Source organism: Antedon mediterranea, chromosome 2 (genome assembly GCF_964355755.1).
Source record: "Antedon mediterranea chromosome 2, ecAntMedi1.1, whole genome shotgun sequence".
In the NCBI taxonomy this organism is placed as follows: domain Eukaryota; kingdom Metazoa; phylum Echinodermata; class Crinoidea; order Comatulida; family Antedonidae; genus Antedon; species Antedon mediterranea.
Genome location: NC_092671.1, coordinates 34,483,114 through 34,500,448, shown reverse-complemented (window position 1 = coordinate 34,500,448; position 17,335 = coordinate 34,483,114). Strand labels below are relative to the sequence as shown.

The window sequence follows — 17,335 nt, the reverse complement described above, 5'->3', positions numbered from 1 at the left end:
TTATACAATTGATATAATAAAATAAGAAAATAATCATGTAACGTTTAAACATGAATAATCAAATAATCTTTTCTATTTCTATAAAAATGTATGAAAATAAAACATGACCGTCCCAAATGGACAAATGTCGTTAGAACTGCTGAAGGGATGTCAAAATCAAAATTAAAGATGTATTGTCTCCTTGAACAAATTTTGTTTTTATTGAATATGCCATTTTAATGTCACATAATAGTTATCTACTTTGAAAAAAAAAATTGAATAAAAAAAAAATGTATTTAGGCCTACCTGAAAAAAACTGTAGGCCTAATTTAAAGCAAAAAATAGTCAAATTGGCTTCCAGTCCAGCCAATGGGTTTTTAGTTGAATTTGTGTTTACGGAAGGGACAACAACAAAATAACCTATTCAAAGTTTGATTTAATTATAATTAATCTTTTTTGGGTGGGGTAGGGGGGGGGGGCAATACATCTTTAAAACAATAAATCTTTGTAATTTTTTTGTCATAAAGCCTTGCAAAATGTAAACATACCAACGGGTCATATTCGGTACACTCGTTACAAAATAAAAGAAATAACAATAAATACAATCGAGTTGGGTATGAAATAATAATAAATCGTGTGGTGGCGCTATTTTTTCCATGCTTATTATGGCGTATTTATAAGTTCAAACGTAAGTTATGCATTTACCCAAAGTTTGTATGGATTTGGCATATAGCATTTACACGTAGTCTGTTTAACTTTACGCCATAAAATCATTAGGGAGATCTGTATTTGTTTATGCTTACAATCAATTTTAGTGACGTTATCGCTGCGGTTCACCATTTCCTTCCGTTAAGTTTCGTTCCAGCTAGAGACGTAGACGCAACGTAAGCGAGTTGACCAATGACAAGAGACAGTTTGAATACTCCATCGCTTGTGATTGGTCAAATCACTTACGTAGCGTTACATTCTCGTGTTTCTTCTCTAGTGAGAACCAAGCATTAGTAGACCTATTACATTAATGTATACGCATTTGCGTTGTGCGCAGCGTATATAGATAACACATAACACCTCAATTTTAAATATTTTCTTCGTATATAAAGTTACAATAATTCATACATATAATAAACACAACGCAATAAATTTAAAACATGGAATGATATAATTGCTATGAATTTTATAAATTAACAATACTATATTTGTTTATTATATCTTAATTTAATAAATTAAACGATTTATAAAAACGCTCAAAACACAGGTATTACACTCTGTATACTTTAACCATAGTTAACTGAACTATATAAAGACTAATTAAAACGATGGACGAATAATTCCTCCAATAAGACACACAATATAACTCGATAAAGTACAATATTCAACTGAATAATGATTGATTTCAATCCAATTAAATTGATTCAGGGGTCACTCCGTACAATTTAGACTGATATTCAATCCTTGGATTATTAGAAGACATAATATACGTAGTGAAACAATCATTTCAAGACTGCATGGAGCATAAATTATGTTTAAAGCGAGATTGAGTTAAGTAGAAAATGTTTGAGAAAATATTGTTATAATGTTTAAGTATCCTTTGTGGCTTTCTTTTTCGTCACAATGTGAGTCTTTGTGTGTTTAGCAAGATGATCGCTCCTCATAAATCGTTTGCCGCACTCTGAACAAACGAATTTCTTTTCTCCAGTATGTGTTCGAAGATGGCGCTGTAACTCATCAGAGCGGGTAAAACTTTTACCGCAAAATAACCAATGGCAGACAAATGGTCTTTCGCCAGAATGCCACCTGAGGTGCGCCTTTAGATGGGACGTTTTACCGTAAACCTTGCCGCACCCTTCAATGTGACAAATATGTTGTTTTTTCTTGTGTTTATCAGCTGGGTCTGTTGGTTTTTGACAGTTCGGGCATTGGCATCGTCTGCATCGTCGCGCCGCCAATTTCGACAACATTGAAGTTGGTGAAGGATGAAAAGGTATTTGCGGAGTGTAACCAACATGCGGTAAGAAATCGTTTACACCAGTTATATATGCTGGTGATATACATGCTCCCGGTTGTGCCGGGAAACCAGAATAGTCTAGTAATGACGATGATGACGTCAGTGATTGTAAACTGTTGGTAGGAGATGTGTGAGAGGGAACTATTGGATAGTGCCTACAACAGGATGACGTGGAAGGGCATCGACCTGGTTGACATCTAAGCGAATCCATAGATGCCATGTATTTATTTACTAGGCTCGGCGCTGGGAATGTACAAGTGTCCATAGGTAAATACAGAGGCATTTCCGATGGTCGAAGATGTGAATAATACGGTCTTTGAAACATGCTGGACGTTCCGCAAGAACACGAAGATCTACACCCCCTGCGGAACAAATCATGTTTTGCAGTTGAACTTTCTGCGGGTGGTGTTAATGGTAGATTATATTGCAAACACGTTGGCATATGAGCAGACGATGTTGCCACTGTCGCTACCGGTTGTCGTAGTGGTGAAATCAAAGCAGTTGCTAGCCTGGGAACGGTTGGTCTTGACGAATCCATGACATGGTGATGTGCATCCGGTTGTGATCGTAGTGGAGGCGGAACAAACTCATGAAGTTGACTTGAAGCCGCTTTTGGCATTACGACAGGATCGCCTTTCCCTACGTTCTTGCACGTCTCCACCAGCATTTCAAGTGGGTTACAAGAGCCGAAATTCTGCAATAAAATAAAAGAAATTCACATTAACATAATATTGAAAAAAATATACGAGGTTATCGGAAAATAATTATTTCCATATGTGTATTAAACAAGTATTTCAATGATGTGTCGGCACGTTTTGATGAGTGCGATCAAAGCGATATAGCGAAAATAATGACGGGTTTGTTATTACGAATGTAATTTAATCAGTCACATCAGACAATAATAGTTATACGTTCATGCATGGTTTATGGCGCGAATTTATCATTTGCATACTCGGCGCGCATCAATCACCCACGTAAACTACTATGGTCGCCGGCTACTGTCCGGTGGTACTTTAACAACTTTATTACTAATATTTGAACAACATTACGTAAATTAATGTATGTTATCGGTATGTAACTATTATAATTGCAGTCATTATTATAAGAGGTAACGGATGGTGGTGTTGTACAAAAACGAAATTTACTGAAAATGGAGAAATTGATGATGAATAGAACAGTGTTGAAATTTAGTGCAGTGTCATACATGAAAAAAAATATTGATTAGCTTGTAATCTTGATTTTATTGTACTATCTTGAATTGTAGTTAAAATTAAGTTTGACCAAATAAATAAATGAATGAATATGCCTAAAGATATGTTTTTTTATTTTCTAATCTTTAAAAAAATGTTGTGTATAGAAAAACAAAAAGTAATGATCGTATGATGTGCTTAACCATCCCCTATTAACTAAGATGGTACAAATACATAATGATGCAAATATAAATTAAAAAATACATAGAAATAAAATAAGTTTTTCAAATGAGACCGTATAATAATATATTGTGAAGTTATCTTAAAACTATTTAAACTGGAATAGTATGGAAGAGTAAGGAACTATTCGCTATTTTCGCAAAAATGTGTTTGTTCAAACTTTTTACCAAATACAATAAAGAATAAAAATGAGACAAAAAATACCATTGGTAGGTGTTTTGCTTTTTCGATGATATTAATTGAGAGTCGAGTTACAAAAAAAGTCGTGTACCCTGCTTTTTTTTAATGGCCTATTTTACGACTTTTGGTCTGTTTCACCACTGTTGAAAAAGAAGAAATTTTTTATTGATTTAACAGATCGATCCAAATTATTAAGTGATTAATTTTTAAAGATTTACCTATTTATTAAGTGTGTATATTTTGAAATAACTAATATAGGTATAAATATTGAATTTCTAACTTAAAAACACATAATTATGTAACAATTTGATAGTGAATGCAATTAGGTTAACAATTTGTATTTATTATTTGACAAAAACACTTTTTTGGCAAATGGAAATTTTGATGACTTGAATTAAAAAATGTTTCGTTTTTTCCCCCCAGAATATTGTACCGTACTGTATGTTGTTGTTGCGATAAAAAAAAAAACACCCCACTTTAATTTCATACTGTACATCTTTTAGTTTTGCATATAAAATATAAAAAAAATAAATAAAAGAGTGTAATATAGCAGATCGCTTAAAGAAAACTGATGTTGTTATCTGAAAGAGCAAAAAGTTATTGCAAGTCACACAATATAAAGAACTATAAACAGGTAAATCTCCACATCAAACACTAGCAGAGCTATATACTTATACAAGAATTAAAAAAAAAATGAGAAACAGCGGTTTGTCGAATAACAGTAGATTCATGGTAACAAGTTAACTTAATATTATGAAAGCAAATTTGTCGCGACAACGTAATATGTTTTTAATGTCACGTTTCAACAAAAATCGACATAACTTTGTAAATTTACAAAATAAATGGCAATGCTTCGGTAAACCCAGGCTTGTACAAATGTAATACTGTATTTTATGTTTAATTTCAAAGTAGTTTAGTTTAGAATTATATGTTGTCATTGTACATGGTTAAACAAAGAAACATTAGTTTTTTGACATTTTCTCTTATTTATGCATTGGACAGTGTTTACTTAAAAACTTAATTTTAAAAAGCAATATACATGAATTATTTAAAGAATAAGAATCAAGATTATTTTGAAATTTATTTCAAAATATGAACCAAGATTTCTAAATTTATTTTAGAAATAAGATTCATGATTTATCAATTTATGTTAAATATAATAATATATATAAAAAATCAAAAAAAATCCACGATTTAGAAATTTATTTAAGAAAAAAAGAATCACGTTGTCAATTGAGCTATGCATTTTGAACTTTTTACTTAGTTTTAAATTCGTCTTAAAATGTAGGGTATATTTATAACAATGATTTTCAACAAGCGTGATATGACGGAATACAAAAATAATTAAAGCAATAATTTTTTTGTATATATTAAATCAGAAACATGAAATTTCACTTCATAATGATATCTCAAAACAATTATTTAGAGATTAGAACAGAAATAGTAGTACTTGTAGGCCTAGATACCTTTGGATAATAATTTGACTTTTTAATTTGTAATTTCAATAATAAAATTAGCAAACGAAAAACGTTTAAAAGTTTAATTTATCCTACTGTATGTAAGTTTAAACAAAACACACATTATTATTATGCTTAGATGCTAGATATATAATGTGAATTGATGTAAACAAGAAGAGATTTTCTTTTTCTATCTAACTTTGTTGAAAGTTGACAAAATAATAATATATTTAGAGAGAGAAGGTTTAAAGTAAACCTAACTTTAAAAAATTCATGCGAAAAAAAAATCAATAAACGATTTAGAAGAAATTAAAATGTAATTGTGTTTTTACTCTATAACTGCCTTTTTTAATTGCTAATAAAATTAAAACGTAATAATTTTACATTTTCAGTTCTTAAAGAGACATTGGATCTTCAAATCCCTTAACAAGGTTTTGCAGAATCAATTTAAATGTTAGTGTTCGGTACCAAGGCGATGCTATCAATAAAAACGTGAATGTTTTTTACTGACTGTATGCAAGATTCGTTAACAAATTAACCATCAATTTAATCCTATAATCCAATGATTACCACTAAATTGATTTGTAATGGAAGGTTATCGTTGTGTTTTGACCGATATTATCTAAAAGAAACATAATTCTGACAAGTTTATATTATAATTTGAGGATTATTAGTCTGGTTAAAGAACGCCGCCGCTATTATTAGGTATTATAATAACGCAATTCAATGTCCAATGTATTTGGCGAACAAGGCCTATTATTTTAATCTAACTATAGATTAATATGAGGAAAATAACAGCAATTCAATGTCTAATGTATTTGGCAAACAAATTTCTATTATTTTAATCCAACTATGGATAATTAATAAGAGGAAAGTATATTATTATATGGTTGGATACTTAACTATATTTTTATAATAATTTAATAATTTTCACTTCCAATGATGAAGGGCTAGTGTTGCCTGAAAGCTCTGCTAACTTTTCTGGCTGTTTTACTTTATCGTTTTGATTTAGCTTTTCGCTTGTTTTGTATCTCTATTGAGATTCAACCACTGATACCCACAGCATTGCCATTTTTCAGTAATTTGCCTTTGGATTTCTATAATAATTTATATATATTAAATTATATAATATCTATTATATTTTAATTGAAATTGTTCTGCTGACACAACTTTTCTTAAATCTTCTTTTTAAATATGTTTGGATACGTTCAAGATTCAGGCAATTGTATTGGTTCATTTAAAGTTAAAATACTTGACATGGTTAAAGATGTATTGTCCCCCAAAAACATGAAAAATGAAGATTAATTTATTCAGACTTTGAATATCTTATTTTGTAGTTTTAATAAAGTTAATCACTTCCGTAGAAAAAAAAATGTTTTCACTTCTAAAATGACAAAATAAATGGTTAAATTCAACCAAAATTCCATTGTCTGGCAGCTAATTTGACCATTTTTTGCTTTAAACTACATTTTTTGTTCAGGTAAATACATATTTTTTAGATCCAATTTTTGGTCAAAGTGGATAACTATTGCGTTATATTAAAATAGAATATTCAACAAAAAACTTTTTAAGAATTTATTTTCAGAGGGACAATACATCTTTAAAACGATAAAACAAAAATTAAAAGACAATACAGTATAGGCCTACATCAAATTGAAAAATAAAACTCAATAGGCCAAAGTTAAAATAGTATTACTGATTGAACATTTAAAACAAAATTACAGTTTTTTTTTTGTTTTTGTTTTTTTTTTATTTCATTTCAACACATACATAATACAAAATTAATATACAAAGGCAACGTAACTATTAAAACGATATAATACTCATTCAAAAATAAGAGAGTAATGAAATTAAAGAAAAAAAATAATGTATCGCAAAAATACACTTTATAATAATCATTTTGTTAATAATATGGTTGCCTTGTATTTTTGGTAAATGTGAAATAAATGATTATAATTAAGTAATTGTTTTTTGATTTTGCAACTAAATATGTACCACTTTGTAATTAAAATTAAAATGTTTGCATCACTGTGTGTTTTTCCAAAACCAAAACATATACTTTCTTTGGTGATAATTAAGTTATTGTTGATATTTCGATACATATATTGTTTTACATTTTCCCAAATTTTCTTTACCAGATCACATTCAAAGAACATATGTAGCAGTGTTTCCTGCTTTTCCTTGCAAAAAGATGTCAAAGGTCGATTCACCAATGTGTAGTTTTTGCAACAAAATTACAGTTAGCATAATCGTTAGAACTGTACATATGAAGCACGATTATTCGTATAATTTTAGTTGATTTACATAATAGTTAGGACTCTCCTTAGCAATTATAAAATAAATTTCTTTCAAATATTTATTATTCTAACAAAGCTTATAGACGCGAGTTTTTACTTAGTGTTTAAAACATAAATATTTAATAACTTAGTTTTGTTTAATGCAAAGAACTAATCCTGGAAAAATTATTATGGCATATTACTCTATAGCAGGGAGAGGGAGAGACGCTGATTCGGAGGGCACTTTGCATAGCAAGTTGTACGTGAACTATCGTTGGTTTTAATGTGATTTTATTCCCGTAGAGCCGTTTTTACTTACGATTAGTAGGTATTGCAAATTGCTTCTCTGACAATAAATTCGCAGAGAATCGAAGACAATTAATGTAGGCCTAGAGGTCCGGCCTAAAATAAATCAGATTGTTGACGGGTGGGGTATTGCTAAACCCCGCAAACCTCCAAAAAACATAGCAAACCCCACCGAACCAACATAAAAGTGATTGAATCTCTACTGTCTCTACTAGTAACATTAAATTTCTCCGGTTAACTACTGTACTTATTTTTGGGGGTAAAACATAATTTTTTGGTCAAAAATAATGTTTTACCCCAAAAATAAGGTTTAAAAAAAATAAAAAATACTTCCAATTCCTCATTCTATCCCAAAGTGTAACAACGAAGGACGATTTAGTTATCATAATTGTTATTATCTATATATATTCTCTAAATTGAAACTTGATTCTAAATTATCGTACATAATGTCTTCTTATTTGTTTGTCGTCTAAATGTGTTCTTATATTGCAGTGTTCGTGTGCGTTCGTTAAAAGTGTATACATTCCTACAAAAATGTTACGTTCCGTCCGACTTCTCACTTCGGTTTTAATCGTTGATAACATCACTAATGGTTATAATCGGCATTATTATACACATTTGTGTGTGGTAATTGTGTATGGTATCATGATCAATAGCGGTTTTGTATGTAAAAACTGAGAGTTCCGAACTGTCAAAAGAAATCGTTTTACGATCGATATGTCCATTATTTCGATGACCCGGTCTCTTTAAAAACATTATTAACGCTGTATACGTTCACAAAATTTATATATTTTATGATACATGGCTACAGTCTCAGTTAGATCTCTTGTACCGGTATATAATTTAGATACCAGTAAGTTTACGGAGTGACCAAGAGGTGGAAATACGTTCTAATGTCATGGCAGAGAGATACCCTAATATGTATACGGGTGCAGAGTAATAATATGGTGGTTCAAGTGTGGATGTTTGTAAACCAAGTGAGTAGGCCTATAGCGGGCCTACCGTATATTTAGGTCAACTCCCATAATCAATGTAATAAGAAGTAGAAAACAAATAGTAACACACACAGCTTAAAGTATCAACAATCCTTGAGTAGGCCTACTAAAGTTTTTGATTATCGTATTTATACTTTTGAACTTACACTTTAGAGCCTACATTAATTGATTAGCGCGAGTATTGATTATTGCGGCACGGTGGTCTACCAGTTAGCGTGGGGTGAAACGTGTTGACCAAACGGTGCCGATAAAGTGAATATGTTATAATCCAGAAATTACCTATCGATTATGATGGTGATACGCAATACGCTTCTAAGCCCATATTAGGCTATAATAGATAACCGGTTTCGTCTTTTCTGAAACTGGTATATAGGCATGGGCTTAAAATAATAATTCAGTTATTGTAAAGCAAGTTTTACGTCCGGGTGATTTTTAAAAGATAGGCTTTACGGTACTATTGAAATGTTTACGTTGGTTACAAAACACATAAGAATGATATTATAAAAGTCTGACCGCAGTTTAGGCCTAAACTCCTAGAAATCATGACATTTCGATGTAAGATTTAACGATTCTTTTAAATTTTGTTTCTGAATAAGTTTTTAAAACAAGGTCAGTTTGCTTCAAAATATGACAAGGAAGGTGATGTGAAACTATTATACATATATTATATCTGGCTTTATTATCATTCATAATTCGTTTGATAAGATAAGATAAAACTTTATTGTCATGACAACAAGGCGAACATGAATTTTGTTTTCCTTGATGCTTATATTACACTCACAATACAGAAAAACATAACACTCTTAACAGTAATAAATATATTATTAATATATTAAGACTAAAATTAGAAAAAACGTACATGGTTACAAAGAGGGATAAACAACTAACTTTGAAATGTTGAGTTGGAGACATGTATTGAGTTGTGGAATGATTTCCTACATCGAGTAGTATTGCATTTTTTAAAGGACGGATTCTACCGGAATTATTGACCTCTATTATTTTCTCTTTTTTTTGCCAATGCAATTCAATTGTCAACTGTCATATAGTATTATATTAGAATTTGAAATTTATTTTAAAAAATAGAACAGAATTGTAACAAGCAATCGACCAAAAAAAAAATGATAAACCGCAAATAAAAAAAAAAAAAACCTTTATTGTTTACATGAGACAAAACAAACAAAAACAATTACAACGTTAATAATTTTGTTTTTGAAAACAAGTTCATACCGTACTGTTTTTCCTTTTGTGTCTTTTATATTTTGGATTGGTTTTGTTCTATAGGCCTATTTGTGATAATAATAATTACTGAACATGTATAACTGTTTGAAAAAAATACAGTTCTTTTACAGATGTAATAAAGCTGTTTCCTTATAAAAATGCGTCTCTAGAATTACGCAACAATTTATTTATTTATTTATATATATTTGATAAGCCAAGTTCACGTATCGACACGCTTCGATTCTACTGTCAGTCCATTACACTACTGTACAAGTTACATAATCACTGACGTTGTTAAACATGCTAGTTACATTTTGACCGATGAGCATTAAAGCAACATATGCTTTGAAATACTCATAAATCCAGGCACGTCGAACTGTCTGTGAAAACGGGCAAGTGCATTAAGAAGTCAAACAATGTAACACGTCAACAGTTTTCATACCAAGAAAAGTAACAAAACTAGTGACGTAGGCCACCGTTTTAAAATGTTTGAACGCACGTGTCGAAGAAGCAACACGACACCGACGCGCGCGTATGAATGTTGTAACCATTTTATCAATGTTTGAACGCGCCTATCAAAGAAACAACACGACACCGACGTGTGCGTACACATGTCGTAACCATTTCATCAATGTTTGAATGCGCCTATCACAGAAGCAACACGACACAGACGCGCGGGTACAAATGTCGTAACCATTTCATTAATGTTTGAATGCGCCTATCAAAGAAGCAACACGACATAGACGCGCGCGTACAAATAATATAATTATTCCATAAAAAAACGACACAAATTCGATGCGCGCGTACAATAAATGTGCGAATCGAATTAATTAAGAAATTGAATGATGTGTTAGCCTTAGGCAAACGACCTATGTAAGAACGGGATTTATTTCATAAAATGTGATACTGACTGCCGGAAACCCTGTACTTTTGTATATTTAAAGGGTAATTGTTATTTTACAGGATTTATTTGTCATTATAACCCGGATTAGGCCTACTTGATTGGATGAACGACAAGCAAGGTTTAGTTACCTCTGCCAGAAAGTTCCTAAACGAGATTCAATGAAATTAGACCTAGAGCCTACTTAGTTTCCCGATTCATTTTTACTTTAATTTTCTTCTTAGGCCCTATATGGTATCATTAATATTATGATAATTATTATATAACATTTTTTCCAGGGGGACAATAAGTATTATCTTTAAATAAATGCTTAATTGAAAATTTCTTTTATTGTCTTAATTTCAACCATCTGGTTTTTATATTAATAAAATAATTAATAAAATAAATAATAAAACATTTATAATTTATAAATACAATATTACTTTCATTATAAAAACTGTAATGAAAAAAAAACCCGTAGTCAATCAAAATATGATCTCTAGTCTAGATTGTATTGCTTGTTAACACTTGTAGGCTGAGTTTGTAAATAATTAAGGCGTAATATCCGGGGCTTGATGCTACGACAGAGACCTCCTTACGTGCAGCTGACAGCCTGGCTGTCAATTTTAATTAACCATCAAGTGTAATTGACAACTGACGTCTTGTCCCATTTCCGAACCAACACCCCTCGCCTACCGACCCTGGAGTTATGGCTCCCGTTCCGGCGCGAACGGGTCCTCCGTGGTATCACTCTATTGTGCCTGTCTTCCCAAATGACTTTGTGCTGGATTATAAAAACAAGTTGGATTTCAATTTCCTCAGCTTATTCGTAATTATTTAGGCCAAGTGAGTATAATGACACTTGAAACAGACGATGTGGTGACTGGTTAACAACCGTTAGTGACGTTAGAGGCAAAACGTGGACGCGCGCGTACATATGTATTCTCACATCAACATTTGTACGCGCGTCTCAGTTCGTTGTGTCAGATTGGCGACTGATGACAGAACATCATGAAATGATGTTAAAGTAGAAATAACTTAAAATCATTTCAAAATGCAATTACACTATACTCATCAGAAAATATATATTTTTTATTTTTGCTACAGTACGGTAGTTATTGGCCTGATATAAAGGTATGATTGATGCATGAAGGTATAAAATTATTAATCTAATTTTATACCTCCATGATTGAGGCCTGATTGGCACCAAAAACTGTTTTTGCTAGTGAAATAATTAATTAATACAAAATTGTAGATATTGTTCTGTCTTTATCTAATTAGGAAGAAAGTTATTTGATTAATTATAGTTTAAATAGTTAAAGGAAATAAATGTATACAGTGATTGATTTTTATTGAAAGCGACAAACGACTTTTGATCTCAGATGTTGATAAATATGTATCTTGTGTGTTAACACAATTGACGCTGTTTATCAATCGGATAAAGGGTTTCGTTCCGACGTTATTAAATGTATAGATGTACAATACAATGTATGAAGATGCAGAAACCGATTCCTCCGTAAAAGACATATGCCTACTGTACATAACGTTTGACATAATCCCTAGATTCTTTATTATAACATAAGCATTATATTTTTTGACAAGCGAAGCGCGTATTATTTCTAACGCAAAAAACGCACATGTGTCATTTTTTTCAGGACAAAACTTAAAAAAAACTGTATTATATAAGCCTAGACTTACGTCAGCCCGCTTTTTCTTATATTTAAAAAAATGTAATAATAATGTGTCCTCATTGTTCTACCCCAACCTCTTCTCCATATAAAATATATACGCCCTGCAGTAGGCCTATTCATGTTTAAAATATATTTCCTTCAGGCACTGAACTATTTTTTCACCGGTTTCACTTCAAAATGTAAAATTATCATTATCACTGTTTTTTTTTAAAAAGTGATATTGATAATTTATCTGTTTTCATCGTGTGCCAAATTCCTTTTATTATGCATAAATTAGGCCTACTTAAAATCATATTTTGGTAATAGTACGTAAATACCCATGTAGGATGTAGTCTAAAATAGCTATGTAATATAATTCAATCTAGTTGGTGAATTCGTCAAAAAAACATAGACAGCCTGTAATCTCTTATCTGATTAGTGTCAACAAAAATTTGATACGTGTTTGACGTAACTATTTCGTAAAGATGTTTTTATAACACCTATTTGGCTAAATATGGTTTGAAAACAACTTGAAAAGCGTGTCATTAAAAGCATCTTGTGAAAACAACATAGCAAAAATATCACGATTTTAAAAACTGGAACACTTGATAACAGTAACAAGAAGAGGCAGTTACAGTGCGCGTATAAAAGAGACATGGTTGACGCGCGCGTACTAAACATGTATCTTTATTATCAGTATATAAACGCACGTGCGATACATTTGATGAAGTTTTTGGGGTGTCACTGACAATCCTAAAAACCATGTTTAAATAGAGATATCGACCAACGGTCAACAATTTAAAGTAGCATATCGATAGGGGCTATCCAAGTAGGCCTACACGTCGTAAAAGAGTACCACGGGTGGTTGTGAATAACCATGAGTCTATTATTTATTATATAATACGTGCCTAATTAATGATCACAGAGTAGTATAGCAAGGGTGGTGATTACTTATATTTTAGTACCATGGGCCTACAACAAGTGGCAAATATGGCCATGGCCCGTATGGTATGAGTAGCCATACAATTATTTTTAAACATTACTATGTACAGTATTACATTTTTATTTATTATTAATTAGCCTCCTCCGTTAAGTAAAATTCTTTACACTGAATCGTTTTTACAGGCTACCCACATGCATGTTACAAACCTAGCGATAATGGTTAATAACATTGAATACATGGTATAATCATAAACTTATAATTGGTATAATAATATACAAAATGAAGGTATAGTTTCCCGGAAATATGGTCCATTTTGACAACGAGGTACTTACCAATGTGTTGGTTCGACTAGTAGCCGTCATGACAGCCAAATCTTCAATAATATAACACTTAATTTAGCATAAATTTCAGTAATATGAACACGTTTGTGGAAGATGAACGCTGCCGGGGACTGTTTCTTATGATATCATGTCTAAAGAGGCTGGATCACAACTACTCAATTAGTTTGCATTTGTACACAAAGCGTGAATAGGCGGTTCACTTCAGAGACCATTTTCCTCTTTCATATGCCGATAGCCAATCAACTTAACTATGAATGCCTTTGATGTTTACCGCGAACCAATAGAATGGCGTCATGGTGGATACGTAAGGCTTGCCGATCTATTAACCCTGACAGCAGGTTCAAAGCAGCCGACAAGAATTTGTTGACAGGAAAAGTGTCCTTCATTACGTACAGGGCTGGATTGGGCGGGACAAAGGCGGGCAAGTTGACCAACTAATTGTAGGCTGCCTTTTCACTTTAGTGATTAATGGAACCTGAAATTCTAACTGATTAAAGGCGGCCGCGCTCCTGATTGTCGGCGGCGCTAAAAAGTAAAATACCTGAAGGTAGCTGAACACCTTGGTTGATCAAACACCAAGTTCAATATATTTGACACTGTGTAGATTTGACTGCACGGGAAAGAAAGAAAAAAAAAACACGGCACCTAATTGAACATAAGCTTTGCATGGGTATGATGTCATATGAGATAAGATTAAGCTCTTTATGTCATTATATAGTCCCAAAGATAATAAAACTTCTGCTAATGTAATTTTATGTTTGTTTTTGGTTATTAGGAATTCTTGTCGCAAAACACTATCGCAAAATATTAACACGCCTGTATGGCTAGAACACCAAATATCATGGTTGTTATCCGACCAAATATCTAGAAATTTGTTGACGAAATGGATTTTAGAAAAACAAAAATTCAATGGAATTATCTTTAATGCGTGAATAATAGTTTCTGTCGGCATAATCAATTTTCCTTTGATATGCACTGCGATATGGTGCGCTACCTACTTTTTGTATGTTTCTATTGCTGTGTGAACGGCTCTCGTGGGATCAGACGAGCACCACTGACTCGGTAATTGCGTATATTTTTTTTATCCTATCAACGTATCCTACTACGTTAATTCGCATGTACTATTTTTTTAAACGATATAATAGTTTATAATATTTAATGGTACCATGTTCTCTACAATTTTAACGTTATGACGTGTATTTAAAAAAAAATTAAAATCATAATGAAGAAAAGGAAAAACACATTTGTTAGCAATTTCCTTGTTTTTTTCTAAAGATTGGTAGGACGAAACGCAAGAACAGGGAAGAGTGGTAAGACCAAAGCGAGCGAGATGACCAATGAAAAAGCGCCAGTTCGAGTCATCATCGATTGTGTTGCAACCGAGCATTATCCAGTACGAACAATAATAACAACGAGTAATGAACATGTTTAAGTTCAATAACACTTTTAATAATGGTAATAATTAGCCACAATAAAAAGTAACACAAATAGTAACAGTAATCAAATAAATATATACGACATAAACAATTACAATTGTTTTATATAATATTTATAAATATATTTATTTTAAATTTATTCAAAAAGAAAGTCATCAAAACCAAAATATGTTACAATAGTAAATAAGGCAAATAATACACTTTTTCAGGAATCAAATTAGAAGCAAACATATTTGTCTCATAAACAAAAACAACATCAGTAGCATACCGGTACGTCTATATGAAACGAAAAAGAAGATTTAAGATGCCTATCTATAGTCTATAAAAGAATTTCAATTTCTTTAGCCCTCGCCCCTATCCAATCATATTTAAAAATCCTGGTGGAATTCCTCTCATTTCCTTCTTCTTTCCATTAAAAAAAAAACCAAAAACATAATAGTGACTATATTATTCCCTCATAATGGTGCAATTGGCGGCAGAAATAAAAGTAATGAAATACCTTATACCAAAAAGTAACGTAAATAGTATGGTTAAGGTCTCGCATGATTACTTGGAAATAATAAAGGTGTATCGTCGTCATGTTTGAATAAACTTGAGTATATATTAATTTCATTATCATAATTGCAATTGTTTAAGGTACATTTCAAGCAGGTTCCGCAGGTTTAAAACTGAACATTGATGTGGCGTATTGGGAAAAAAAAATCAAATTTTGAATGTCATTTGTTAACGGTGTAAGAGATCCTTACCCTTTACAAGTCATAGTGAATAATAGTTAGTTGTCTTAAGTTACATCAGCAAATACAAACATGTTAATTTCATTTAAAAAAACACCAAGAATTTGAAGGACTTGAATAATGATGATGATGAAAAAAAAGGAAAATTTAAAAAAGCCAATGTTTAAATATGTATTGTCCCCCAAAACATAAAAAATGACTGAATAAAAATAATAAACTTTAAAAAAGCCATTTTGTTAAGGTAATCACTTCCATAAAAAAAAACCGAAAAAATTATGTTTTCACTTATAAAATTACAAAATAGACAATTGAATTCAACCAAAAACCCATTCGCTAGCAGCCAATTTAATTTTTTTGCTTTAAATTACAGTTTTTTCAGGTAAATAATTTTTCCCGATTTAATTTTAGGTCAAAGTGAATAACTATTGTGACATTAAAATGACATATTCAAAATATATAAAAAAAATGTTCAGGGGACAATACATATTCTTCAATAATCGTAAAGTCTACACGTTTTTCAAATTTTACTCAAACTAAACACCCACACGTATACCTACACACACATACAATACACCAACAAATAAACCAGGGTTGTCGCATAATTAATATTACCTCCCTGTTGTTAATAATTTGAGTTGGCAATATAAGAACATTTCAAATTATTTATTTTATATTAATATAGGCCTAAGGCTTTCGATATATAAACAGCACAATCTTGAAGGTTGTACAGTTAGTCTGGGCCTACTTCAAAATGTTCGGCGCATCAGCTCATTACGCTAAATGATCGGTTCACGGACGAATTAAGTTCCATATTAATTGAATTAATTGAATTAATTGACCATAATTAATTGAAAAAGGAAAAATTAATTAATTTGAAAAAGAGACCGAATGACCCACTTGATGCCGCAGTGCCATTAATATTCTCTTTTAATCGTCGAACATTTTAAAATGAAACAAAGTAAGATATGGTGGTATCAATTTGAATTGAATTTAGAAAGGACAAACAGTTGTAGTCTATGAACTAAAATGGAGACAAGAATTCAATATTTTGTAATAAATTACATTTCACTTAAAAGTGTTTATAATATTATGAATAATAAATACAATTCATATTTGTTAAATTTGGACAAATTATATTATATAAATGAATGTGTATGTTTACATGTGTGTAGACTGTGTGGGTGTGAGGTTAATCGTAGTACATACACCATACAATGCATTTGATGTATGGAGTTAAGTACCATTTAGTCAAATGTACAATTGGTTATTGTAAATAATAGAGGATTTAACAAACAAAAGAATATTAAGAAGTACTTTGTATTAATGGTATGATACTAAAGAAAAACAGAAAATAATGAAAAAAGATAGAAAATGTTTAGAAATTTGTAATGAAGCATTGAATGAAATACAGGTGGTGTTGAACCACAAAGGATAAAAAAAGAACAAACATATAACATGAAAAGAAATGAAAAATGTTTCACTATT

The 17,335-nt window shown here is 31.2% G+C and overlaps 1 protein-coding gene across 1 annotated transcript; it reads right to left on the bottom strand.

Annotated features, from left to right (window-relative positions):
- LOC140040862 (uncharacterized) lies at nt 1-14,048 on the bottom strand. The gene is made up of 2 exons (XM_072087109.1): nt 13,672-14,048; nt 1-2,678 (listed from the first exon to the last, which is right to left on the bottom strand). The coding sequence occupies exons 1-2, from the start codon at nt 13,699-13,701 to the stop codon at nt 1,557-1,559; spliced, it is 1,152 nt and encodes a 383-aa protein (XP_071943210.1). The 5' UTR covers nt 13,702-14,048; the 3' UTR covers nt 1-1,556.
- Nucleotides 14,049-17,335: the final 3,287 nt, after the last annotated feature.